Source organism: Sciurus vulgaris, assembly GCF_902686455.1.
Source record: "Sciurus vulgaris genome assembly, chromosome: 14".
Classification (NCBI taxonomy): domain Eukaryota; kingdom Metazoa; phylum Chordata; class Mammalia; order Rodentia; family Sciuridae; genus Sciurus; species Sciurus vulgaris.
Window position 1 is genome coordinate 30,808,200 of NC_136475.1, and position 23,848 is coordinate 30,832,047.

At 50.4% G+C, this 23,848-nt stretch overlaps 4 protein-coding genes across 8 annotated transcripts; 1 reads left to right on the top strand and 3 right to left on the bottom strand.

Moving 5' to 3' along the window:
• Positions 1 to 1,251: 1,251 nt before the first annotated feature.
• On the bottom strand, positions 1,252 to 4,980 carry PCGF1 (polycomb group ring finger 1). Of its 2 annotated transcripts, none has more exons than XM_079110440.1 (9): positions 3,818 to 4,980; positions 2,841 to 2,946; positions 2,553 to 2,705; positions 2,313 to 2,384; positions 2,093 to 2,198; positions 1,894 to 1,927; positions 1,711 to 1,797; positions 1,509 to 1,589; positions 1,252 to 1,418 (listed from the first exon to the last, which is right to left on the bottom strand). In XM_079110440.1, exons 3-9 carry the CDS (start codon positions 2,653 to 2,655, stop codon positions 1,371 to 1,373), a joined length of 531 nt encoding a protein of 176 aa, XP_078966566.1. In that variant the 5' UTR covers positions 2,656 to 2,705; positions 2,841 to 2,946; positions 3,818 to 4,980; the 3' UTR covers positions 1,252 to 1,370. The 2 variants fall into 2 exon arrangements, with proteins under 2 accessions (XP_078966566.1, XP_078966565.1); XM_079110439.1 differs by lacking the exon at positions 3,818 to 4,980 and adding an exon at positions 3,386 to 3,794.
• Positions 4,981 to 9,244: 4,264 nt separating this feature from the next.
• On the top strand, positions 9,245 to 11,094 carry TLX2 (T cell leukemia homeobox 2). Its single transcript, XM_079110438.1, has 3 exons — positions 9,245 to 9,898; positions 10,320 to 10,557; positions 10,659 to 11,094. The coding sequence occupies exons 1-3, from the start codon at positions 9,499 to 9,501 to the stop codon at positions 10,873 to 10,875; spliced, it is 855 nt and encodes a 284-aa protein (XP_078966564.1). The 5' UTR covers positions 9,245 to 9,498; the 3' UTR covers positions 10,876 to 11,094.
• A 1,832-nt stretch (positions 11,095 to 12,926) lies between these two features.
• DQX1 (DEAQ-box RNA dependent ATPase 1) lies at positions 12,927 to 20,462 on the bottom strand. 3 transcript variants are annotated; one of them, XM_079110397.1, is made up of 12 exons: positions 20,087 to 20,207; positions 19,492 to 19,747; positions 19,052 to 19,245; positions 18,281 to 18,665; positions 17,632 to 17,865; positions 17,448 to 17,547; positions 17,195 to 17,353; positions 16,920 to 17,111; positions 14,508 to 14,627; positions 14,153 to 14,343; positions 13,661 to 13,851; positions 12,927 to 13,224 (listed from the first exon to the last, which is right to left on the bottom strand). In XM_079110397.1, exons 2-12 carry the CDS (start codon positions 19,726 to 19,728, stop codon positions 13,068 to 13,070), a joined length of 2,160 nt encoding a protein of 719 aa, XP_078966523.1. In that variant the 5' UTR covers positions 19,729 to 19,747; positions 20,087 to 20,207; the 3' UTR covers positions 12,927 to 13,067. The 3 variants fall into 3 exon arrangements, with proteins under 3 accessions (XP_078966523.1, XP_078966524.1, XP_078966522.1); XM_079110398.1 differs by lacking the exon at positions 19,492 to 19,747 and having other exon boundaries at positions 20,087 to 20,462; XM_079110396.1 differs by having other exon boundaries at positions 19,492 to 20,231.
• Positions 20,463 to 20,609: 147 nt separating this feature from the next.
• Positions 20,610 to 23,743, bottom strand: AUP1 (AUP1 lipid droplet regulating VLDL assembly factor). 2 transcript variants are annotated; one of them, XM_079110428.1, is made up of 12 exons: positions 23,584 to 23,648; positions 23,366 to 23,503; positions 23,136 to 23,286; positions 22,764 to 22,948; positions 22,445 to 22,517; positions 22,276 to 22,349; positions 21,939 to 22,005; positions 21,741 to 21,843; positions 21,432 to 21,551; positions 21,203 to 21,318; positions 20,899 to 21,017; positions 20,610 to 20,795 (listed from the first exon to the last, which is right to left on the bottom strand). In XM_079110428.1, the coding sequence occupies exons 1-12, from the start codon at positions 23,631 to 23,633 to the stop codon at positions 20,759 to 20,761; spliced, it is 1,233 nt and encodes a 410-aa protein (XP_078966554.1). In that variant the 5' UTR covers positions 23,634 to 23,648; the 3' UTR covers positions 20,610 to 20,758. The 2 variants fall into 2 exon arrangements, with proteins under 2 accessions (XP_078966554.1, XP_078966555.1); XM_079110429.1 differs by lacking the exon at positions 21,432 to 21,551 and having other exon boundaries at positions 23,584 to 23,743.
• Positions 23,744 to 23,848: the final 105 nt, after the last annotated feature.

Here is a 23,848-nt window from a genome sequence, read left to right on the forward strand (position 1 = left end):
TGTCTCCAGCTTTCCTACCCAGTTCCAGTAGCCTTCTCTGTAACCACCCCCAGGCTTTCACCTGTGTCCTCTGCCATCCGGCCCTCATTCAATAAAATGCAGTGTCTTTGGTTCTCAAGAAGTATGCACAGTCACCCCCTTGAAGTCTTAAAGTCAGACTTACTGGAGTCAGAAATAGGTCAGTACCAGAGTGAGATTTGGGTTTTCCAATCTCTTTCCACTTCGATCTCCTGACATTTATGCTGCTTGCTCCATCCCACTTGTTCCAGATTCAAAAGCAGCCCCATTTGCTTCCTTCAAGAAGTCTTTGCTTTGGGCTCTGTCACTGTCCCAGTTGCTATGCCATTTAGAGGCCCAGAGAAAAAGAATATTGACTGGGTTTATTGCCAGAGCCCAGAGTGCATGTCCAGAATTATACAAGGGATGTTTGTCCAAATAATCAGTGGTGCTCATGCCTTGCTGCTTCCCTCTTGTTCTTTAAAGCTGCCAGTGTTCTCTACATCAGCCAGCTGTCCTCCTCAACTACCCTTTCCCCACCCTGGCTTCATCTAGTCACTTCCCTGTTCCCACCTCAGGAATCCTATAAGAATAAGCCAAGATTCCAACTGTATCCCTGCCACTGCTACCCAATTTCTTTTGTTTTTGTTTGGTTGTCCTTTGCTGTACTAGGAATTGAGCCCAGCTGTAGTCTACCACTAAGCTCATCTCCAGCTCTTTTTTAATATTTTATTTTGGAACAGGTTTTCACTAAGTTGCTGAAGCTGACCTTGAATTTACAATCCTCCTGCCTCAACCTCCCAAGTAGCTGGGATTACAGGCATGTGCCAGCACATAGGCCTCAATGTTTTTCAGATTCTTCCCTCCTTTCTCTTCCTATTACCCAAGTTATAGAACCAAAGTGCAATTCTTTGGATGTTTCTTTAAAATACTACTCTTCTTCAGCAGACACTGTTGAACCCTAGCTCTCCTCTCCCCATATTAAATTAGAACCCCTTCCACTCAGGCTTGCATCACATGCTGCAGCATACAAGGACAGTGAGAGCTGCTCCTAGAAAGCACTCCATTCACCAAGAGGAGCTGGTATGGGTGGGTTTCAGTTGGCTCAGTTTCTGAGTTTCACTATAGGGTCTTATCCCCTTCTCTTTCGGCAAGATATTGAGGGCCCTTGACAGTAGAGGAAAGGCCCTTCTTTAGAGTAAAACTTTAAGAGGATTTTTGAGGGAAGTAGTACACAGGACAAAGCATGAGTGTGTGGCAGGAAGAAGAAAGATGCTTTTTTAAAGCTTTTATTTCAAAAAATAAAGCCACAGTTAATTTCACATAAATATCTGGGAAGGGAAGGGGAAAAGGATGGGGTTGGGGCTTGGCCCCTACCTCCTCTTCTCTTTCACACTGTATTGTAAAAGCAGAGGGGATGGCTAAGGAAACAAAGCGAGAAGAAGTAGTCAGTGGACAGTGTTATTATCTGAAGGCCCCCCACCTCCCACCCCACCTTTGTCCTGGCTTACCTTGCCGAACCAGCGGGAGAGCCATATCTGTTTCATTGTCATGTGATCAGGGAGAACTTCATTGTCAAAAAGGAGCTGTACCTAAGAGGCAAATGGAATTCTCCTCTTTGGGCTAGAACCACCCTGATCTACCCTAGACTTTGTCCCTCCTTAGCCCCTTCCCCTTTATAAAAGGAAATTAACCTACTGTAGGATTACTTACATGCTGTGGATTTAGCATCAAGCGGTGACACAGGACCCTCCGGAGATGGCGTACCTCAGCTCTAACAGAACATCTGACATACTTGTTCTAGGGATAGGGATTGGAAGGGAAGACAAGATGCATAAGGAAGGGCCACAGGAAGATGAACCTTCTTAGAGGAACCCTCCTTTCAACCCCTCTCACCTGCAGGACACTTTTATTCTTGTCTTTGCCAGAACTGGGAGGAAAAAACACAGGTTAGGGATCCTCCATTTTCCCTTCCTTCCTACACCAAGAGCCACAGTATACTTTTCAAGCACACAGATACTCCCTCACTGCTTGACCTCTCCACTTCCCAGCTCTGGGCACTGTCATTTCACATCACTCCTGAACTGCTCCTCACCTCAGTCGCTCCAAGCATAGGCTTAGCTGCTCATCATAGCGATAATAGTGGGCTTTGGAGTGGTCGAAGCTGCTGAAGGGGAGGCCAAGGTTGCTCAGGGCTGGTTCTGAGAAAAATAAGGTACCGAGGAGGTTCCATAACCCTCTTTTCCCAGAGATCAAACTGGGCAAGAAGAATTCTCTGGGAGCTTGGCTTTACCCTCCTGCTACCAGGGACATACCTTCCCCACTGGGCTGAGTGACCCTGTCCAAGCCTCGAGACTGGTAGAATTCCCGAATTCGTTTCTCTTCACCTAGGAGGGTGTGAAGTATGGGAGTAAAGTGTTAGTCCTCCCTCTTTGTTCCTTTGGCTCTTGGCCTTTTTACCTCCACAATTCCCATCAAAACCCTTGTCACCTCAGGCTGCCACCCAGCATTCACTAGATTTCAAGAAGCCTCTCAAAACCAAGTTGAATACTCACTGTCTTGCAAGCCAGGCACTAGCTTATATACGATGTCCTGCATGACTCGGTCCAGTTTGAGGTTGAGCAGTGGCTGTGTCTCGTGAATCTTGATGTTGCACATGGGGCAGTACTTGCTGGTTTGGAGGTACTTCACGATACAACTTTTGCAGACTGCAGGAAAAGAAACACTTTCAAACTCTCTGGGAACCCGATTCATGGGATGGGTGGGGCAGGAGGCACAGAGGCTCGCGGTCTGCTTGGTGAGGGCTAGGCCTGGAAGAACCAGGCAGGATTTAGGGCACTCACAAGTATGAAGACACTCGGTGATGGTGGTGGCATCCACGAAGTAGCCAGCGCACAGACAGCAAACAATATGCTCATTCAGATCTTTGATTTTCACTCGGACCTCCTCCTGCGGACACACCCTCCGTCACCTATCATCCATCCCTCACTCCCAGCCCACCCCATCTCGTGAGCCTTCCCAGCGTGGGGGTCGTGTCTTTCATCAGACTCCAGTCAAGTCCCACACCCTCTTCGCTGTCAGCAGAGGATTAACTTCCAGGAGCTGGCACTCCCCCTCCGCCCAGCAGAGGGCTCCGCGCACAGCAGGGGTTCCCTTCACTTGGACTCGCCTGACCCTCCTTTCCCAGGGGAGACCACACGATGTTGGCTGCACAATGCGCAGGCGTTCTAGCCCCGAGTTTGGCAACCGGACCGCAATCGCGCATGCGCACCGGGCACCCCGTCTCTGCGCAAGCGCACTGGGCTTCTGGCCAGCCACCGCCCGTCCTCTAGCCCGCCCCAGTTCGCACCGCTACCCGACCACAGCAGTAACCCTGCCGCCCCTGCACCTCGTTCCGTAGCGGGTCCATCTTGTACACTGACTGAAGCTGGTTCCGAAGCCTCATCGCGATCGCAATCTGGCCCCCCTGAGGAGACGCCATCTTAAAGGCTGATCCTGGCCTGCCACTTCCGGTGCCGCCTGCGGGGCGGGACTTGTCTCCAGGCAACGAGGACCTAGGTCTTTTCGGATTCGCTCACTCTCTGTAAGGCCCCGCCCACGTCCTTCACTCCCCCGTGTGCTCACCTGAGCCCCACTGGCCCCTCCCCCTCCTCGATCCATAATTAGGGAGTGGGGGTGTGTGTGGGGAAGGGTCCTGTCTCTTCCACCTCCTGCAGGAGTCATCAAAGTAGATCCTACCCAATCTCGGGACTAACTTTTTGAAGCCTGCGAAAGACTGCCCCCTCCTACCCAAAAAGGCCTGGCAATCACGGCCAGCTACCTTTCAGGGACGTCAGTCTTCTGACTGTGACCCAGCTGAAGAAGGAAGGCCTGGGTCTTCCCCTCCTAATGCCGCCTTGTCGACTGACGCGTTGCGGAGCTTCACCCAGATGGCGGGCCTTCTTCCAGCTCCGCTGCCGGAGTTTCTAGGGGCTTTGCGGAGTCTCGGAGAAGGTGGAGTGGGAAGGGAGATCCCCCAGGGACTTGGTAGTGATCTTACTGCTCCCCCACATTTTCCCCCTGCTGCTGGGGATTGGGGGGGTAGCAAGCTCTGGTTAATGATGATGATTTAATCATCGGCGCCTGCGGAGGCCTGGGACAGACTAATGCAGAGCAGATGCCGAAGGAGGAGGGGAGGACGACAGGACACTGCCGCACACAGACACACTTAGGCAGGGAGCGCCTGCAGTAGCATAGGCCCAGCCCCACACTTGGGGAGGACTCCGGGGTCCCAAGGGCTTGTGCACCGCCATCCCTGGGTCCTTACAGCGAAATTTTAAGAGAATAAGTTTACTATGACGTATTGACAACAAGTGGAATTGGAGATTCGAGAAGGGTGAGATCCCAATGAAGACTTCAGAAGACTTTCTGGAAAAAGGGGGACTTTATGTGGGCACAATTTAGACGTGGAGGAAGGGGTAGAAGTGTGATGGAAATAGAAAAGAAAGGCAGAACGGAGAGGACTGTCAGGTAGGAGGTCAAGGTGTGGATTTGAGAGTGGTAACGGAAGCAACAGCGACTAAGAGTTGGGATTTTAGCCTTAGGGCAACAGGGAGCTAGTAGAAGTTGCGGTAGGTGAGGAGAGGAGGTGTTCCACCATGAATGGAACAAAATGTCCATTTCTCTTCATAATGAAATGGTGTGGACAAGCAGAAAGGAGTTATGAAATCCCTGCTTTATTAACCAAATACTCATTATAGCCACTGTTTACCTTACTGGCCCAAGCTACCATTTTCTCTCCTCAGTGGTTGCAGTGGTTTCTTGATTGCTTTGTGTCCACCTTTGCACTTCTTAATCCTGCTCTTCACATGGCACCTCAGAAGTATTCTGATGTCATGAATCAAAACTGATACTAGGAAAGTTTTCGATGAACATGTTTATTATTTTGATTGTGATGATAATTTCATGGGTGTTTTATGTCAAGACATCAAATTGTACACTTTAAATATCCGCACTTTGTCAGTTATACCTCAAGAAATCTGTTAAAAATAAAATTGAAAAATCAAGTCCTTTCTTTTTTCTGTTTAAAAATTTGGTAAGGAGTGGTAGAGGCCTTGGGTTCATCCTCAACACTTGTAAACAAACACCAGAAACAAACCTTTTGATAGCTTCCCTTTTCAATCATAATAAAAGCCAAAGGTCTTATGAAGGTCTGCAAAGCCCTGCATAGTCTTTCCACTCACACTGAACCCCTCAGTATTTATTCCACAGACAGACCAGGATATGCTCCTGCTGTGTCCCCAACTTGAAATGCTGGGTATCCAAATGGCTCCCTCCTTTCCAGTTTTCACCCCATGAAGCTTCTGTGATCACTGTGTACCCCCCTTCACTTCCTTGCTCTATATTTCTTCTTAGCGTGTGTTAGCATTATTCGTGTTTGTTATTATTTAATACATTTTCTATTACATATTGCTAATACATACTTTGTTAGTTTTTCATTTGCCTTTCCCACTGAGATGAAAGATTTTCAAAGACAAGTCCACTACCATCTATTGTGTTCATAGCTTTATCTCCAATGCCAGGCACATAGTGGATATTCAGTAAAATTTATGGATGAACAAATCAGTAAATCCAGGTGGTGGTGATGACAGCCTTGATGGAGATGGAAAGGGTTCTATCTGAAACTCTTCAAAGGAAAGTTAGGAATTAGCCAGGGATCAGATTTGTGGTGTTTGGGCAAGAGGGTAAATTTGGGAAGCAGGCATGTCTTAAGGTGGCTTCAGGAAAGGCAAGGTGAGCTGGTCAGATGGCAAGGAGTGGCGGGGCTGGAGCGATGGGGCTGAAGTATCAAGATCTCAGAGTTGTCTCCGTAGATGTGAGAGTTGGGACTATTGGAATGGATGAAACCTGAACAGCTGTAGAGAAAGAGAAGGCTGAAGTTGCTGGGCATGGTGGCACACACCTATAATTCCAGACACTAGGGAAGCTGAGGCAGGAGGATCCCAAGTTTGATTCCAGTCTCCCCAATTTAGTGAGACCATCTCAAAATAAAAACATTCAAGGCGAGGGGGAGGCAATGCTGGGGATGTCGCTCAGTGTTGGAGCTCTTGCCTAGCATGTTCAAGGCCCTGGCTTCAGTCCCCAGTATGAAAACAGAAAAAGAAAAAAGAAAGGTCAAGTCTGTGCTCTGAAGAATGTTCAATCACTTCAGTAGAAGATGCAAAGTCAGTGGAGGAGAGATGTAAGCAGTGACAAAGTCCAAGATACAAAATAATAGAATATTACAGAAGCCAAAAAAAAAAAAAAGGACATTTCCCAAAAAAACATTGGTTATAAATTAAAACATGTCAGGGAAGACCTGGAAAGAGATACATACCAGACACTAAAACTCTTCAAGAAAGTGTCAGCATAGGGAAGCCAGTTTGCACTGTATTAATATAAGAATGAATGATGAGGAAATGGAGGCAGTGGACATGGTCAGTAAAAAGGAAAAGAAAATATAATTTATCTTGGAGAGTCAGGCAAAGATTTTGTCCAGATGATGTGAGACAGTTGGGAGCAGGAAGAAGTAAGCTGATAAATGATTTAGGAGTGGGAACCATCTTGAATAAAGGACATGGACTAACGACAGGAAGGAAGGAGCAGGAGTAGAGGCCAGAGCTTGGCTTTTTCCTATGAGGCTACAAACTACAAAGACTTGTGGGGCACAGACACACAAGATATGGTGAGATACATCCAAAGTAGTGTGTATGAGGAGGCTCTCACCCCAGTGTCTCAATCTTCAACCTGAACTAGCAGGAACTATCCTTTCCCTGAGAATCAGAATCAGAGAGGTAGAGGCAAGAAGAGAATTTTCCTAGGCCTGTGGCTGGCTGACAGAACTGGATGCCCTCTGCTCTTGAAGTGGGATTTTAAATTATTTTTTTTAAAACTCCCCAGAAATTTCATATGCACTATTGAGTTTGTGATCATTCTTAAAAGGTCAACTGGGAAATCTGTGGGTGAGAAGCAGTGCCATCTATACTAACCTGAAAAGGTAGGGATGTACAGTGAGCCAGTTCTGCATGATGTTTTCTTTTTTACTTTCATTGATTTATTCAAGGATTCATTCAACTTGATTGGAGACACACTGATACCCCTTCCCCAACCACCCTCCTGAGCAGGGAAAGGGAGTGGCAAACTCCTAATCTTCAGGCAAGCCCCATGTCAGAGCTTGCACTTCTTGACTGACTGTCTCCCTAGGCTCTCTGTTCCCAACTACTGGAGAATAGCCTATGCTATTTCTGAAGGTTTTGCCTCAACAGCAGAGACTTCACATTTCCTTGTAGCCTCCAGTAGCTACTAAAAAGGGGGGAAAGTTTTTGGAAGGGATAGGGAAGGTGATAATGTTCATTTTCTGCAACAAGATAAAAACACAGCTGCCAAATTGATAGGAATCCCCCCAGTTTCAGAAGGACTGTTTCTGTGAGCAGGGCTGAGGAAGAACTGGAGAAATTGGATGATAGAGATGGCTAAGGTAGGGGAGTTTATCACATATTATTAATGTCCACATCCTTCCCCCATGGCTCAACCCCTTGAGACTGAGGATTCCGGGAACACGGAGGGGTTGGTTTGGGGTGAGGAGAAAGCCCATTTGTCTTTTTTTTTTTTTTTAATCTTCCTACCCAGATGCCCAAGTATCATTCCTGGTTCCCAGGAGGCAAAAGACCCCCTCACCCTGCCTCAGGCGCCAGGCTGCTAGCCCATCTGCTGGGGAGAAAGGAGGGACGTTTTTCCCAGGGGATCCTGGAGAATCCATTGGAAGTTCAGTGCTCTCAGGAGGATCCATCTACTGGACTTAGAAGGCATTTCGGTTCACCCGGGGTAAGCGGCAGGGTAGAGGTGAGCGCTGGAGTGGGTTCGGATTAGGGTAGAGGACTGGCACAGTGGGGCGGGGTCTTTGGGGCACCACGTGTCTGAGGCAGTCTGTGCTGCTCATCGGTGCCCACCCGCTGCGGGATGATAGGAGTGCCCCCCTCCCCGAGCCCAGTCTCACCGGCTCGGAGGCGCCAGGGCCCCCCCAAGGGCCGGGGCGGGCTGGGGAAGGTAATGTAATTCCGGCCCAGCTAACCTGATTATGGCGGCCTGCACCGGGCAGGGTGGCGGCGGGGGCGGGTCTAAGGCTCTGGGGCCCTCTCGGCCAGGGTCCCATCCCGAGGAAGGACGCAGAGTTCACACACTCCCAGCTCCTGGGTCTTCTGCCAGAGGTCATAAGGTCACCAAGCGGCTTCAGCCTTTCCCCACCTCCCTTCTCTGGCACGCTCCAGGGCCATTTTCTGGGGTTTGGTTGAGGTAAAGTGTGAATGGGAAACTAGGCGGCTGGGATCCTCCCAAGGCCTCCGCGAGTTCCTCGAGTTGCCGGTGGCGATTTTGTCCTCCGGCCTTTAAGAGGGGAACGTATGCGAAAATAGACTTATTGGGCTCAGAATAGAGGGGCAGAATCCCGCCTTGAGGCTTCCCTGCACTTGGGGATGAGTCGGCCAGGGTTGAGCAATGGATTTGATTTACAGCGATTTCGGAAAATCGAAATCCTAAGAAACAGGGCCCCAATTACTGACGCGCGCGGACGGGACCGGGTGTTTTAAAGGAGAGGTCAGGAGGTACACCAGGACCAAGAACACGGAGTGGCTGTTCCCCGCCCGAGCCCGCCGAACGCACCCTGCCATTCCCTTCCCACACCTGTCCTCTTCTTGGGCCTCCAGATCGCGGGTTGCTGTTCCCCAGCCACTTCGCACGCAGCCGGGAAGCCACAACGAGATTTGACCTTAGAGGACACTTAGGTGGGGATCACAACGAATCCAGGAGTTGGCAAACAGGACCCATCGGGAGGCGAAGAGTGGGGCTTGGGGGAAGAGGCACCTGCCGAGGAAGCCGGTGAAGCCGGAGGCAGCCCAAAGGCGGAGGCCAGAGAGATGGAGGCGATGTGAGCATCTTGGCTGACTCAGCTGCCCACGTTGAGGCCCCTCCCGCGCTGAGCCTTGTTCCTAACATCCTCGCCCTTCTCTGCCTCCGCCCCGCACAACCCGCCGGGTGTTTGGCTCAAACAGGCGTCCCTTCCCCTTTAACAGTCGGGCCCCGCCCCTGCCCTACCCCCAGCCCCCACTGCCCACCCGGGGCCGGTCTGTCAGTCACTGCCCTAGTCCGAGCTGGCCAACCCTCTCCACCCGAGATTTGGGCAGCGTCCTCGGCAGACTAGCGTCTATCTGCGCTTCGGAGCCAGCAAGGGAGCTCCGGGGGCCCCGGCGGGCCGCGTTCCTCCGGGATGCGAGTCCCAGCGCGAATGCCCGGTAGGGGCGGGCAGCCGCGAGGCTGTTTCACGCGCACAGGGATGCTGCTGTTCTGGGGGCCCTGGCGCACGGCTGTGGCCTGCCTCGCTGGCCCTTGAGGCCGCTGACCTGGGCGCGCCACCGCTGGGCTCCCGGGGCTGTCTAAAGCACCCTACTTATCCACGGAACCTCCCGAGGTCTTCCCAGGCTCAGACCCATGGAGCCCGCGGTGCTGGCTCCGCACAACCTTGCGCACCACGAGCCAATCAGCTTCGGCATCGATCAGATCCTGAGCGGCCCCGAACCCCCGGGGGGCGGCCTAGGCCCGGGTCGTGCGGGCCAGAGCCATGGCGAGACTGCGGCATTCTCGGGTGGATTCCACGGAGCCTCGGGTTACAGCCCCGCAGGTTCGCTGGCCCCGCTGCCCAGCAGCTCCGGAGTGGGCCCTGGTGGCGTGATCCGTGTTCCAGCTCATCGCCCGCTGCCAGTGCCACCGCCCGCGGGAGGTGCCCCTGCGGTGCCTGGGCCCTCGGGTTTGGGCGGAGCCGGGGGCCTAGCTGGACTCACCTTCCCGTGGATGGACAGCGGCCGACGCTTTGCCAAGGATCGGCTCACCGGTGAGGTTGCCCGACGCCTCCAGCGTCATACCACACTCTGACCCTTTTTCTCCTTTTTCTGCTCCAACTCAGGGACCCCTTTTATACTTCCCCTCAGAATATCTCGGGGGATCCTCCACCACCAAGAACCTTTCGATCCTGCAGAGGAGAGCAATGGGGAGGGAGCTGCCGTCGGTGCTTGTGCTGCCCTGCTTTGCAATTCCACTGTTCACGCTGTGGGGTGGGCAGGGTAAAGTTATGGGGGGGGCGGGCATCTCTCCTTACTCATGCAGAGAGCCGTTGCTTCCGATATCCCTTCTTGTCTGGATGCTTCTGATAATGCTGGGCCGAGCCTGGGGCCCGGGTAAGGACCAGGGTCTCTTTTCAGTGACACCTTGGGTCACCCCGCAAACCCTACCCTGATCTTTCTTCCTCCCCATAGCCGCGCTCTCGCCCTTCTCTGGGACGCGCCGCATAGGCCACCCTTACCAAAACCGGACCCCCCCGAAGCGGAAGAAGCCGCGCACGTCCTTTTCCCGCTCACAGGTGCTGGAGCTGGAACGGCGCTTCCTGCGCCAGAAGTACCTGGCCTCCGCGGAGAGGGCGGCGCTGGCAAAGGCCTTGCGCATGACCGACGCACAGGTGAAGACCTGGTTCCAGAACCGACGCACCAAGTGGCGGTGAGCTAGGGTGAACTGGGGCCCGCGGGGCCCTCCAAGTGGTGGTGAGGTGCGGGGTGGGCGAGGACCGCCTCGCTGACCCCACATCTCCGCCCGCCCAGGCGCCAGACCGCAGAGGAGCGCGAGGCTGAGAGGCACCGCGCGGGTCGGCTGCTCTTGCACCTGCAGCAGGACGCGCTACCACGACCGCTGCGGCCGCCCCTGCCCCCGGACCCGCTTTGCCTGCACAACTCATCACTCTTCGCGCTGCAGAATCTGCAGCCTTGGGCCGAGGACAACAAAGTGGCTTCTGTGTCTGGGCTCGCCTCGGTGGTGTGAGCTACGCCTGCTGGATCCACCGAGTGCTCTTTTCCAGACCAAGGCGCCGCATGGAACGCCCCGTTTGGGCAGTGGAGCACGGCTGCTCAGGCCCATGGTCTGGTGGCAGCCCAGTGTATGAGAAGCAGCAGGCCTTCAGATTATCGTCGACGGCTCTTTGGCCTTAAGTGGGCTCCCAGGTCCGCATGAGTAGACACCCAGAGTGCTCAGATAGGGCCTTTCCCGCCATTTTTCACAGTACTGCAATTTGAGCAGCCAGTAGAACCTGAGGCGCTAGAGGGCGGGACCTGTAGGTTGATAGCCAACGAAGTGCAGGGAGGGGGATGGGCTAGCCAATGGTAGCTGCTCTCCTCAAGGACTAGGGATTCTGTGGTGAGTAGGCTCAGAGCCCAGGACCTGGAGTACTGACAGCAGCACGTGGTGCTGGGAAGAGTTGGCTGCAGCAAGTGCTGTCTGGGGCTACAACACAGGTGTGAAGAAAGGAAGATGGCAACAACAGAGAAGTAATGGAGAAGGTGCTGGAGCGCCAGAATCTGACTGACCACACAGGGACCAGAGGGTTGTCCATGTTGGGCATCTCATCCCTCAACTGTAAAATAATAGCTAAGGATTCCTTCTTGACTTTGAGTCTCATGTTGTCCTATGTGCAGTCTGCTGGTTGTATTCTCCCCTTTGAGCTTCACAGTGCACTTGGGCTTAGGCGAGAGAAATATGTATACACCAATTTAACATCTAGGAAGAATATCTGGCTTTGGTGTTCCACAGGGACAGAAAAGGGAGAAGAGGAAACTGGGCAAAGTTAATGTGCCCAATCTGAGCACAGTGGCACAGGCTTGTATCTGGGCTATTCAGGAGGCTGAGGAAGGAAGACCACAAATTAAGGGCAGCCTCAGCAACTTGGCAAGACGCTCTCTCAAAAAAGGAATAGGGGTGGGGGCCACTAGGGATGTAGCTCAGTGGTAGAGCTCCCCTGGGTTCAGTTCCCAGTATCAGGGGATGGAAGTGGGAGATGGGTATAGGGGGAAAGTTAATGGACCCAGTGGAATTAGGGTGACCAGAATACTTTGGAAGTAATAAGCCTAAAAAAACAAAGATGATTTCAGATGGGAAACATGGAGGATCAAGAAATCAATGATACTGTGGATGATGAAGGGGGGAAATTGGGAAGTTTGCAGCAAGATAACTCCAGGCAAAACTAATGTTAGATCTAGAAAGAATAAATTATGGAAAAGTACATTTGAGGGACATAACTGACATTCACATACAGATGAAGATAAATGAAATGATGAGAACAGAATCTCCAAGAGAGCAGACTGAGGAGAAAAGCAGAGTTCTAAGGATTAAAGCTTACTTTCCAGCCAAATTCCACAAACACATTTACAATGTGCAAGATGACAGAGAATATCAAGTTAATAGTCTAAGGGTAAAAGGGGGGAAGGTGTTCACAGCCAGAAAGAAAAGCATGTCCCTTAAGTGTCAGCTTCAGCTTGTGAGTGGCCAGAGACTGCAGGGAAGCTTATTGATGGTGAGCTGGTGAGGGGACGGTCATAGTTACTATCAAGTTTAAAAAGGAGTAAGATTTAAGTTGTATGAAGAAGGGTAGATTCTGTCTGATTCCTCCAGCACCTCCATTCTTCCTCCCCTGGAGGCTAGAACATTGTGACAGAGGGAAGAGGGCCAGGGCCAGAGATCAATGGGAGCCAGACTACTAATGTTCTGTGCTTATGACAGTTATGCCAGACAGCATGAAGGCTTGGCCAAGGGTGGGAGCCAGGCAAGAGGCTCCAGGAGTTGGCCCTGGATCTTTGATGTGGTATCATCTCTGACTCATGGTTGTTTTGTATATGGTGCTGCAGAACCAAAATCAAACTTGGCATCATAGAAAAATATTTTATAGATCAAAAAGGAGTATAAGGATGGATTTGACAAAACTTAGTAGAATGGGGAGCAGGTCAGTCCCTGGCCAATAAGGAAAGAAAGAAGAAGGCTAAGGTCCTATCCGATATATAGGCTAAGGTCCTATCCGATATAAGGTCCTATCCGAATGGCTTACCCCATTCCCTCTACTCCTCTTAGGTTCCAGAATTTACATTTAACCTTAAACTCTGGGCTCTAAATCTGGTTGTTTGCTTTGGTGCTAGCCTGAAGGAGGACTATGAGATGAGCTCGGCTCCAATCCTTAGGTAGACAGGTCACTGCAGGACACAGGCATCTTTGAACTCCTGGGTGGAGGAAGATTCGCTTTCTGCTGATGAATCCGCCATTCCTTTCCTCAACTGGTTCAGGAGATCTCTGCTCTCACTGGGGGGCAAGTTACTCAGGAAATATGGAGGGGCCAACTCCACCAGCCTGACAAGAGAGATGCATAATAAGATAAGCTGTATCTTCTCTTATAATGCAGACTCTTGAACTTCCCATCACCCTTTCCATGAGCCCTCTCTCCTCAAACCACTAAGAGTTCCTCTTCTTTTTTTGGAGGGGGAGGGAGGGTGGATGAGTACTGGGGATTGAACTCAGGGGCACTCAACCCCTGAGCCACATCCCCAGCCCTATTTTGTATTTTATTTAGAGACAAGATCTCACTGAGTTGCTTAGCATCTCACTTTTGCTGAGGCTGACTTTGAACTTGCAATCCCCCTGCCTCAGCCTTCTGAGCTGCTAGGATTACAGGTGTGCATCACTGCATCTGGTGGTATAAGATCTCTTCTTAAGTCTAACTCGACAGCCTTAGTTTTAGTCCCAGGGAGAGGAATGGGCAGTTCAGGAGGGGTGTCAAGGAACTCACATCTGAGGTTGAATCTCAGAAACAATGGAAAGGCAGTTGTCTTTGAATATGGAGAAACTGTGGTATACCACCCACTGTGGGGGTCTGGCTGGAGGACGGCGATTTCGGTAGCAACAATTTGAGGAGAGTTGGGCCACATGCTTATGGGTTAGAAGCAGGTAATTTCCAGTCCCATCTGTGTCTCGGGCCACCTCATTGAAAGACAAAGATATTGAAGGAATAATTAAAAGGAAGGGGCAGAGAGTACAGAAAAGACAAGGGGCTGAATCAATAAGGGTAGTGAGAGTTTTAAAAGTAAAAATATTACCTTTGGGTATTGTCTATACATATGGCATTTCCACAGCCCCTTGTACTCCAAAAACTTAAGAGGAATAGTCCCTCTTCATTTTAAAGAATATTTGGAATGTCCACTTGTACCCCAATTTCAGAGGTAGCATATGAATATCTGTCTCCTCTGTCTTTATCACCCTCACCCCAACCCTTTCCCCTAACCTTGAGGAAGTATCCTGACACCAGTGCTTTCTGAAGGTCTCTGCGATTTTGTTCAGAGCCAAAGGCTGGTTGAGTCAAGGGAAGTTCAATTTGCTGCATGAGTTCTCGGAGCTCTCCCCGAAGTTTACAGGCTTGGCACAATGCTGCCCAGTTTAGACCCCGAGCCTGGCACCAAGCCTCATTTGTTCCACCTAGGAAAAGTAACAGACCAGCTACAACTTAAATCCTTGAGTCCTCCTAAAGGATACAACCTGTGGCCAAACAGCCTTCTCTTCCTGAGATCTGTTAGATGGTTGCACTCCACTTTCCTTTTTGAAAAATCTGGGATTAAGAAGGGGCAAAGTAGGCCACTCACTTTGTATAAAGGCTTCATAAATCTGGATCAGAGAACTGTGGTCACCATCAGCATGTTCCAGAGCCCGACGCAAGGCAGCTTCTTCTGCACAGAGTGGAGGACGAGTAAACCCAGGGGCAACTGGAGGTAGAAGAGAGGAAGGTGGTTTGGGGGAAGAAGAAAGGATAGTACTACAGGTGCAATATTTAAAAGGTATAAGTGCCTCTTTGGAAACTTTATTCAAAAGACATTGGTAACTTCTAGGTACTCTGCATTTTATTAGACATTAAGGATAAACACAGTTGGCCTCCATATCTATGGGTTCTGTATCTGTGAACTCAAACTGTGGATCAAAAATATTCAGTAAAAAACAGCATCTATATAGAACATGTACAGACATTGTCTTGTTATAATTCCTTAAACAATACAGCATAGTGTTTACGTTGTATTAGTTATTATAAGTAATCTAGAGATGATTTAGAATATACGGAGGATGTGCATGGTTTACATGCAAATGCTATGCCATTTTATAAGAGACTTAAGCATTGTGCATTTTGGTATCCACAGAGGGTGGTGGAACCAATTTCCCATGGATACTGAGGAATGGCTGTAAATGAAAGAGTCTCTTGCCCTCAAGATTAGAGTTTGGTGGGAGAGACCAATAAGCAAGCAGACTTGATAAGCATCATGGATATGTATATGGAAGCACAGAGGAGGGCAGTTAATCCAGGCTTTGGGTGACAGGAGCATGGGTGATATGAGAGAAAAGGATGAGGGCCCTTGGATCAGTTTTTTGATATAAGTAGGAATTAGCTCAGGTCCTGAGCTAATGGTGTAGGGGCAGGGGAATATTTGAGGCTTTAGGAACAGCATAGCTATTAGATGAGGTTATTAACTGGCGTTAATAACATGGCACATTTAGGGAAATGTAAGCCACCTGATTTAGGTGGAGGGAATGATATGTGGCAGAAGAGCAGGAGATAAAGCTAAAGTCAGGTATAGGCAAGGTCATGTGAGGCTGGATGTGTTGTGTGAAGGAGTTATTTATTTTTTAAAATTGTGTGTCGGGGGTACTGGGGGTTGATCCCAGGAGTCCCTTTTACCACTGAGCTACATTCCCAGCCCTTTTTATTTTTTCACTTTGATACAGGGTCTCACTGAGTTGCTGAGGCTGACCTCAAACTTGTTATCCTCCTTCCTCAGCTTCCTGAGTTGGTGGAATTTACAGGTGTGTGCCTACATTCTGTCTTGAAGCTAAAGAATAGCTGTTGAAGAGGAGTTTTTTAAGTAAGGGAGTCCATTGGTTTGAAAATGTTCACATCACTAGTTAGGAGACTACTGAAGGAATCCAGCTAAACAATGAAGATCTAACAGTGGCATTGGCAATGAATATGGGGAAGAAGAAATTAATTAAAAAACTATATTTATAAATTAAAAATGAAAAAAAATCTGTGGAAAGATTAGTCTAGAATGATGGTAGTGGAGGAGCAGAGGTGATGGTATTATCTGAAACTGAGAATCCAAAGAGAGGGAAAAGATTTTGTGGTGATGGATAAAGGAGTAGCCTAATAGAGTGCTCAAGTTCAGTTCTGAGCTGAATTACCATGGACTGAATTACCATGGACTATTGTGGTAGAAATGTCTAGGAGGAGTTGGATCTCTCTTCTCCCTCCCCTCTATCTTTCCCTCCTCCTTCCCACTCCCCTTAGATGAATGGTATTGGCAAAGAGATACAAGTCACAAAATTTGGATATTTCAAGTATAAAGGCACAGTTTCAAATCATGAGTGTGTATAAACTTGCTAAGAGTTCAGTGAATGAGAAGTCACAAGGATAAAACCCTGAGGACCAACTTACAATGGACAAGCAGAGAATAAGGGAGTCCAAGGAATAGAAGAGTAGCATCACAGAAGCATAGGGAGGAGGCAGTTTCAAAGTGGCCAACACTCTCACATCCAAAAGGTCATGAATAAAGGCTCAAAAGTCTCCAATGAGTTGTGTATCTGGGAGGTCACTGGTGAACTGAAAGCCATTTCAGTGATATGTAGGCCTGCAATTGTAATCCGGGGATGAGCAACACATTAGATAGAACAGGATAGAGATTATGTTGTATAGCTGAAGAAGGGAGAGGTATGTGGGTTTTAGTAGTAAGGCAGAGATGTAAGCCCTGTGCAAGGTGGGAACTAGAGCTCAGAGGAAAGGGCTAGTATTGGGAGCATCAAAACCCAAGAGAAAGGGCTGCAGTGACCACATAAGCACTGATTCATAGCAGTGATTTACACCAGTGAGGGGCTGGGAGTGTAGCTCAGTGGGTGAAGCACTTGCCTAGTCTGTGTAAGACCCAGGGTTCTAGCCCCAGCACCCCCTGCACACACAACAAATTAACAAATGATATAATTTTCAACCCCTTTGTGGCTTAAAGCTATAAATATACCAGTAAGCATGGCAGCAAGGGTGAGCATCTCATCTACGCAGTCAAACTCGCAGGATGCCAGCAGAGCTTTGGCCAGCTCAGGGGACAGGGGAAACTCTGATAGGATGACTCCCAGGTCTGATAGGTCCCCGTCATCATCCAGAGCTGCCAGATAGTCTAGGTCTTCCAGTGCCTGCATCAATGCTTCTGGAGCTGGTGAGGAAACAGGGCTTACAGAATGTGAGGTCTGAGCAGGGTGGGTCCAAGGGCAGCACTTGAGCAGGAATGGTGCTCACCAGGCCGGTCCAGGAAGTGACACTCCCCTGGTTCTGCGATCTGTCGCCTCTTTAGTAGTAACACCAGGGGGCTCAGATTCTCTTCACACACCCTGGGTTGGGGCAGTGGGGGAGCCTCTAGTTCTAGGAAGGACTTAGGGTATAGGCAGAGGCAGGACCCTAAGGAAAGAAAGACCTGGGAAAGTAGATTTCTCAGGGCTGGCATGCTGTGACTCTCCTTCCACTTGACCTCAGTGAGGACAAAGGCTCTTACCTGGTGGGAACCCTCTTGCTCGCAGTCGTCTTGCCTCTGCCTGACACTTGCTAATTGGTCTTAATACTTGGGATTCAGCTCGGATCCGAGGATTGTAAACCTGTTGCCCACCCCCCAACCAAAGCCAATACAGATCAGAGTGGGCCATTTGTTTTTAGCCCCACTCTCCCTTTCTCTCACTCACACTTCGAAGCTCCAGTCCTGAATCAATGACATGATGGATGGAGGGGAGGGAGAAGGAGAAGTCAGCCAGCCAATGAGTGACCACAACTTTCCGGGCACCCATGTCTGTGTCCTCATATACAGCCTGAATGGCTTGACCACAGCCTGCGTGAAGGGGCAGCACCCGTGGTTGAGGTCCTGGGAGAGCCAAGGTCCCCACTTCCCTGGACAAGGATTCACAGCACAGGGAAATTTCCTAAAGAGAGGGACAGGTCATTAGGGCAGTTCTCACTTTTTGGGGGAGTAACAAACCCCTTTGTCAAACTGATGGAAACTATGACCCTTCACTCTGAAAAACTGTATATGTTCATAATGTCAGGGATGTTATAATTTCAGTTGTCTGAACCATAAATCCCTGCATTAGAAATCAAAAAGTGGGTGGCAGCTCTCTTTATCCTGAAGTCCTTGGTATTTTCCCTAAGACCCCAGCAGAGTAAATAGCACCACTTCAGTAACCTATCCCCCCAGAACAGGAAGGTATACTTTTTTTTTTGGCAGTGTTGGGAATCAAACCTAGGGCCTCACGCATGCTAGGCAAGCATTCTGCCACTAAGCTACATTACCAGCCTGAGCACTTTTTTTTTTTTTTTTTGGTTATCCAATTATTTTACCTCCTCACTGGACAGGTATACAAGCACATCTCCTGGAACTTGCTTCTGACACAACTCAAGCACAGCTTGGCAGGCAGCTTCCACCGGATCAGTAGGGACAGTGTCTCTGAACACAGGAGTAGGACTCTCACCAGGCTCTTTGGGTACATGCACAATAGGAGGATTGCCCCAGAAGGCTTGGAGCTTAGGTACAAGGGCAGGGTCAGTAACCACAACCACTTTAGGGTCCCCTGGAAGGTTTCTCAGCTTGGCATCTCGTAGCAGCCCCTGGAGTGAGTCTGAGGCCACTGACCGCTCTTGAGCCTCATCCAGTACTAGTACACCCCAGGCTCCAATGCCCCGGGTCGAAGCCACCTCTTGCAGAAGCAGCCTGTCCCAGCAGAACCTGTTGACATTGGTAGTAGGCAGAGGAATCAGTAATGGACAGTAGTTGGTCCTAGAAGTACATGGGAACCTCTCTCTAAGGGACTTGGATTTTGGTATTGAGGGTTAGAAAAAGATGCTGTGACTGACTTCCTGAGCTTGTGGACTCATAAGTGTGACCCCACAACTCCACTGAGGACATTTGGTTCATAATCAAGGAAGTAAGATTTTCAAGGTGAATGTGAGGTTAAATGTCTGAGACCCCTGGCTGGAGTTCAGAGGATTAATTTAACAGTTATACTGTGCATCATTTAAAGGGTGAGCTGGGCTGGGGAAGGGTTTTTTTTTTTTTTTTTTTTAACTTGGTGAGGGAAATTAGATTCAGGTCAGGCCTGCAAAGAACCCCACCTGAGCAGGGTGTCAGGCCCTGTGCAGTCCTCCTGAGGGATGCTGTATCCAACCTCATGACCCAGGCTTAGGTCCATCTCATCAGCAACCTGCACAGCCAGGCTCAGGGCTGCCAGAGGGTAAGGCTGAGTGACAGTAACCTGGCCCTTCTGGAACCCTCTGGCCAGGGCAAACTCTGCACACCACTGAGGGATCTGGGATAGGGGTAGGAAAGGAAAACCAGTCAGGTAGATGGAGGGATTCAGTCAGAAGTGCTGGGCGGGGGTGGGGTGGGGGGCTATGGCCAAGGCTCCTGGTTTGAAGGGTCCTTGGTTCTTTACCAGTCTAACTCATCTTATTTGGCCCACCTCCCCTGTATCCCCACACAACCCATCCCTTACCTAGGAAAAGACCAAATTCCCTAGCCCCTTCCCTTGTCCACTCCCAAAATTTCCCACCACCTGGGTACTCTTGCCGGAGCCAGGCTCCCCAGACACTAGCACCACTCCAGTGGGGCTGCTCTCCAAATGCTCCAAGAAGATGAAGCGAGCAGCCCAGATGGGCAAGGCTCGGCGCTGCTCAAGCAGCTCGTAGTATCGGGAAGAAAAGGGAAGCCCATCAAAGGGGTTTACAGCCAGTTCAGACTCCCCAGGACTTGGGCTAGACTCTTCTGCCAACCTAGGAGGCTGAGAGGCCATGGTGGCTATCCGGCAGGACCTAAAGGAGGCAGGGCAGCTAGTAAGACCTCATATTTGGTGTTTGACACCATCTCCCCACCTCACCCGATTCCTAACCTCTACCCTCAGGTGATAGTGCCCCAGGGTCCATTCTTCCCAGCGATTCTTGCTGCTGGGAGACAGTGCTGGGTGTTTCTAAGGGACCGTCAATAGTTAACTTTTACCCTATAGTTGGGTAGTAAAAATCTTATATTATAACTAACACGGGGGTTCTTGGGGGCAGTAGGAATGAGACATAACCTGCTGGAAGGTCCCAAGAAGAAATAAATATGAGGAATGGGGGCAGGACAGCAGGGTCACAAAGATCTTGGAATCAAACCTGTTGCAGCTGAGACGCGTCAGGATGGCAGCTGGTTCCAGACCCACCCAGCCAACCCTGACCTGCCTTTAGTACAAAGGTAAGTTCCGGTTTCACCCTGAGGCTAGGCTCAAACTCCAATCCTAAAGTTTGCTTTTGGGGTGGGGCCATTTGCTCCACCTGATTTAACCTATCCAGGAACCTATGGAAAATAGGCTTCTGCCAACACACTGAGCATGTGTGAACTTGAGAGTCCTGTGCTTGTGAGACATTATGGGACTTGTAGTTTTGCAGCACCAGTTTTACAAACCTTGTGTATTCATACAGTGTTGAATAATACCCAAGCTGGGGTCCAGTTGCTGCCTATTTTCATTTCATTTATACTTTCTTAGTATCACTTATCTCTTGGCATGAGATGATTTTGAACAGTTCCATTCTAGTCACTCCTCACAAACCTACAAGGACACTTACCCCTGCACCCTCCAACCAAGGGAAAAGGAACCTGCTCATGGGGCTTTTGAAACCCAGAGAGGCAACAGAGACCTTGAGTGAAAACCCTGAATTTAATGTGAGATTGGGGGAGCCCCATTCCCTCCCTTTTTACCACCCACTCATCCGGCCTTTTGTGAGTTGGGTGAGGGCTGCCCCCAGTCTCCGTCCTGCGGCTCTGGGTGCCATCCTGTTCCTTTGAGCTCAGTCAGCCTCCTGGGCCTGTCTCTCTCTGAATCTCCTGCGGGACACAGGGAGAGACATCGTGTAGGCTTTGTCACATTAGCTCCAAAATACCCTCTGCAACTTGCCCCTTCTTACTCATCTTCCTCTATCCCCCTCACCTTCTCGCATATTCATATAGTGCCTGCTTGCGCTCCTGTAGGCTCTCCTGACGGGCCCAGGAAGACTTGGCAAATGTTAGGGCTGTGGGTTGAGGGGTCACCAGGCCAGAGCTGGGGAACTGAGGTGATCACAATGTCAGAGGGCTTGCGAAGTCATCATCATTAAACACGCATCGAATGCCTACTTTGCAAGAGAGGCACTGTGCTAGGGTCTCAGGATCAAAAGGAGAAACCAGGGATAGGGTATGGGTAGACTGCCCCAACCTACCCTAAATCTTGGACTTGACCACTCTGTGGGTCTCACCTTTGGGGTGGAGGCTGTGGGCAGGGACTGAGTTCCCTCAGTGATGTCTTCAGGCATGAAAGCCACAGCCCCCTCAAGCAGATTAGTGATGGTCAAGTCTACACAGCCAGTTCTAGCTGGGAAGAAAGGAAGAGAGGAGAAGGGAGTCCATTCCCTGTTCCTCTTCTTCCTTCACAACCCACTTTTCCTCCTTGTGTTTGTCACTGTATGCGGCCACCCTTTCCCATACCCAGGTCTCTCTGGATGACACCCAATGGCACATGGGGCAAAACTTCCTTGACTCTCTGAGCCAGAGTTGTCAGTTGTACATCAGGAGAAGGGCCAGGAGAGGGAGGGAAAGAAGACTGGGCTGAAGGAAAAAAAAAAAAAAAAAAAAGGAAAAACAGAAAAAAGAAAAAATCAGATACATAGTAAATAGAGAACTAGGAAGGAGGAGAGGCTGATTATCTCAGCAGTAGGAAATCACAACAGGCTGAAACAAAACAAAATGAACAAACAAAACCAAAACCAAAAAGCTTTGTATATAGAGAACACACACCTGACTGCAGGCGCAGTCTGGGGTGTCTTTGTCGCTTCATGTGTTCTGCTTTGTCTGCTGGTGTGAGCCGTGTCCCTGTCTGTCCCAATTCCTTGGCCAAAAGCTAGGAAAATTGCAAGTTTAGAAGTGTCAAGATCTTAAGCCTTCTGACTCCTCTCCCCAAGGAGGTGCCTCTATCCAGCTTGTGTACCCTATCACCTGTTGTACACGAAGTGCAAACTCCTCATTCCCCTCCCCTAGCTGGCGATGAACAGGATGAAGCCACCTGCAAGAAAAAAAAAAGAAAAAAAAAAAAGAAAAAAAAAATCCAGTGCCAGGTTAGGGAACTCAGTATAGAGGCTGACATCCCTTTCTCACTTCAGTACCTCTTTCCATGGAACAGTGGTGGTGAGGGTGGGGAAATAGTAAATATTATTGCCTCTGTGATAGGATCTTGATAATAAAAAATCTACAAATGTACAGGGCAGAGGTCAGTACTTCCTTGACCTTGAGGTGAGCCTCTCCCCAGCCACCAAAAAACGAGGACAGTTAATACCTTACTTGGTACACCGTGAAAGGGACGAAAAGTGACCACAGCAGTTCTGAGACCCAGGAGGCATCTGACACCGTCTGAGGGGAGGGCATGAAGTGAGGCCTAAGCCAGGGTCAGGGGTGGGAAAGTTCCCTTCCAAACCCCAGATATTTCCTGTTCAGCACACACTCACCACGGAGACCAGGGGTCTCTGAACTTGTAAGGTAAGAGGCTGTACCACATCCTGGATAGAAAATGGCCAGGAACTAGAAGAGAAAAGAGAGATTAGGATGGGAGTCCAGGTAGCCCAACCAGCAGCTCATACCCAACTTAGTACAGTAAATGGTCCAACTGCACAAGCTGATAAATAAGGAAGAGATCCAGTGAAACGATTAAAAGTGACAAAAAGAAAATGAACTAGGATTGAGTGGGACAGGGGCTGAAGGTTGTGAAAACCTAAGGGTTCGCCAGTTCAACCAGTTGGAGCCAGATATCTGTGCTCACTCACTCACCTGAAGCGCAGGAGTCCCTCCCGGCCATTGGTGGCCTCTTCCTCCGGGAACAGCAGCAGAGGGGTAGGGGGAAGTCTCGTGGAAGCACAGAATCTTTTGAGTGACTCCACCAACTCCCCCTGCCTATCCATTTCCATGAAGCCCCGAGACCAGCACACAAAGCTGGGGGGACTATTGAGTAGAGGCTGGGAAACGGGAGGAGAGAAAGCAAGAATGGAGGAAATGAGAAAATAAATGAGATGACGGGTAGTGGACTGGGGTTAGGGACAAGGCTCAGTATCTCCCAAGAGAAACCCCAATCCCAGAGAGGTGAACCACGAGTTTGGGCCCAGTGATCCACCCGGTGGCGCTCTTGGCCTTGCCCCAACTCACGGTGCTACAGGTGGTGAGTAGGTTGACTATGTTGTGATCGAAAGGTGTCACGTGGTTGGAAATGAGGACCCTGACGCGGTGATCCCTGAGTCCGGAGTCCTCCTGCCGAGCTACCAGCCCCAGCACAGCACACATGGTCCGTACCACGAACCTGGGGACACAGGCTGCGGTGACTGTGCGACCTCCGGCCAGTCCCAGCCCGGATACTCCCAGAGCGCCCGAGTTGGAACCTGCGAAGGACGCTGTCTGGCAGCGCGCAGCTGACCAGGAAGACGTGGATCCCAAGAAAGAGACGCAGGACGAGGAGGCAGAACCCGATGGGCGCGTAAAGCAGCAGCGCGAGGAGCAGGAAGCCGTCACCCGGGAGCCTGGGGGCGAAAGGCGAGGTGATCAGGAGTCGAAGGCCGACAGGACGCGGGAGCCGGCCTCTTTTCTTCGGAGCTCTTACCGGTGCGAGTCAAAGAGCCGCTCCGGCCCCGGGGCCGGGGGAGGCTCCATCGTAGCTGCTTCAGGGAAGCCCTGCCGCTGCCGCCGCCATCTTCGCGCCGGGCCGCAGGGGCTCCTGGGAAGGCGGAGTCTTTGGGCATCCGCCAGGGTGCCGGGACCCGAAGTCCGAGGCGCCCCGGAAGGGCTAGCGGTCCCAGCATGCCCCGCGGCCCCTGGGGCCGCCTGAGACCTCGCGTCCCGTCGGGACCACAATTCCCGGCATTCGC

Coding starts and splice junctions, on each gene's coding strand:
- PCGF1 (XM_079110439.1), bottom strand. CDS start 3,478: ATGGCGTCTCCTCAGGGGGGCCAGATTGCGATCGCGATGAGGCTTCGG. Junction 1,928..2,092: donor CTATGCTTGGAGCGACTGAG/GTGAGGAGCAGT, acceptor TTTTCCTCCCAG/TTCTGGCAAAGACAAGAATA. Junction 1,419..1,508: donor TCTCCCGCTGGTTCGGCAAG/GTAAGCCAGGAC, acceptor TTGTTTCCTTAG/CCATCCCCTCTGCTTTTACA.
- TLX2 (XM_079110438.1), top strand. CDS start 9,499: ATGGAGCCCGCGGTGCTGGCTCCGCACAACCTTGCGCACCACGAGCCA. Junction 9,899..10,319: donor TGCCAAGGATCGGCTCACCG/GTGAGGTTGCCC, acceptor TCCTCCCCATAG/CCGCGCTCTCGCCCTTCTCT. Junction 10,558..10,658: donor AACCGACGCACCAAGTGGCG/GTGAGCTAGGGT, acceptor CCGCCCGCCCAG/GCGCCAGACCGCAGAGGAGC.
- DQX1 (XM_079110396.1), bottom strand. CDS start 19,728: ATGGCCTCTCAGCCTCCTAGGTTGGCAGAAGAGTCTAGCCCAAGTCCT. Junction 14,628..16,919: donor CCTTGCTGCCATGCTTACTG/GTATATTTATAG, acceptor TTCTACCTCCAG/TTGCCCCTGGGTTTACTCGT. Junction 14,344..14,507: donor TTATGAAGCCTTTATACAAA/GTGAGTGGCCTA, acceptor TACTTTTCCTAG/GTGGAACAAATGAGGCTTGG.
- AUP1 (XM_079110428.1), bottom strand. CDS start 23,633: ATGGAGCCTCCCCCGGCCCCGGGGCCGGAGCGGCTCTTTGACTCGCAC. Junction 22,949..23,135: donor TACTCACCACCTGTAGCACC/GTGAGTTGGGGC, acceptor CCCGTTTCCCAG/CCTCTACTCAATAGTCCCCC. Junction 20,796..20,898: donor CTATATGAATATGCGAGAAG/GTGAGGGGGATA, acceptor TGTGTCCCGCAG/GAGATTCAGAGAGAGACAGG.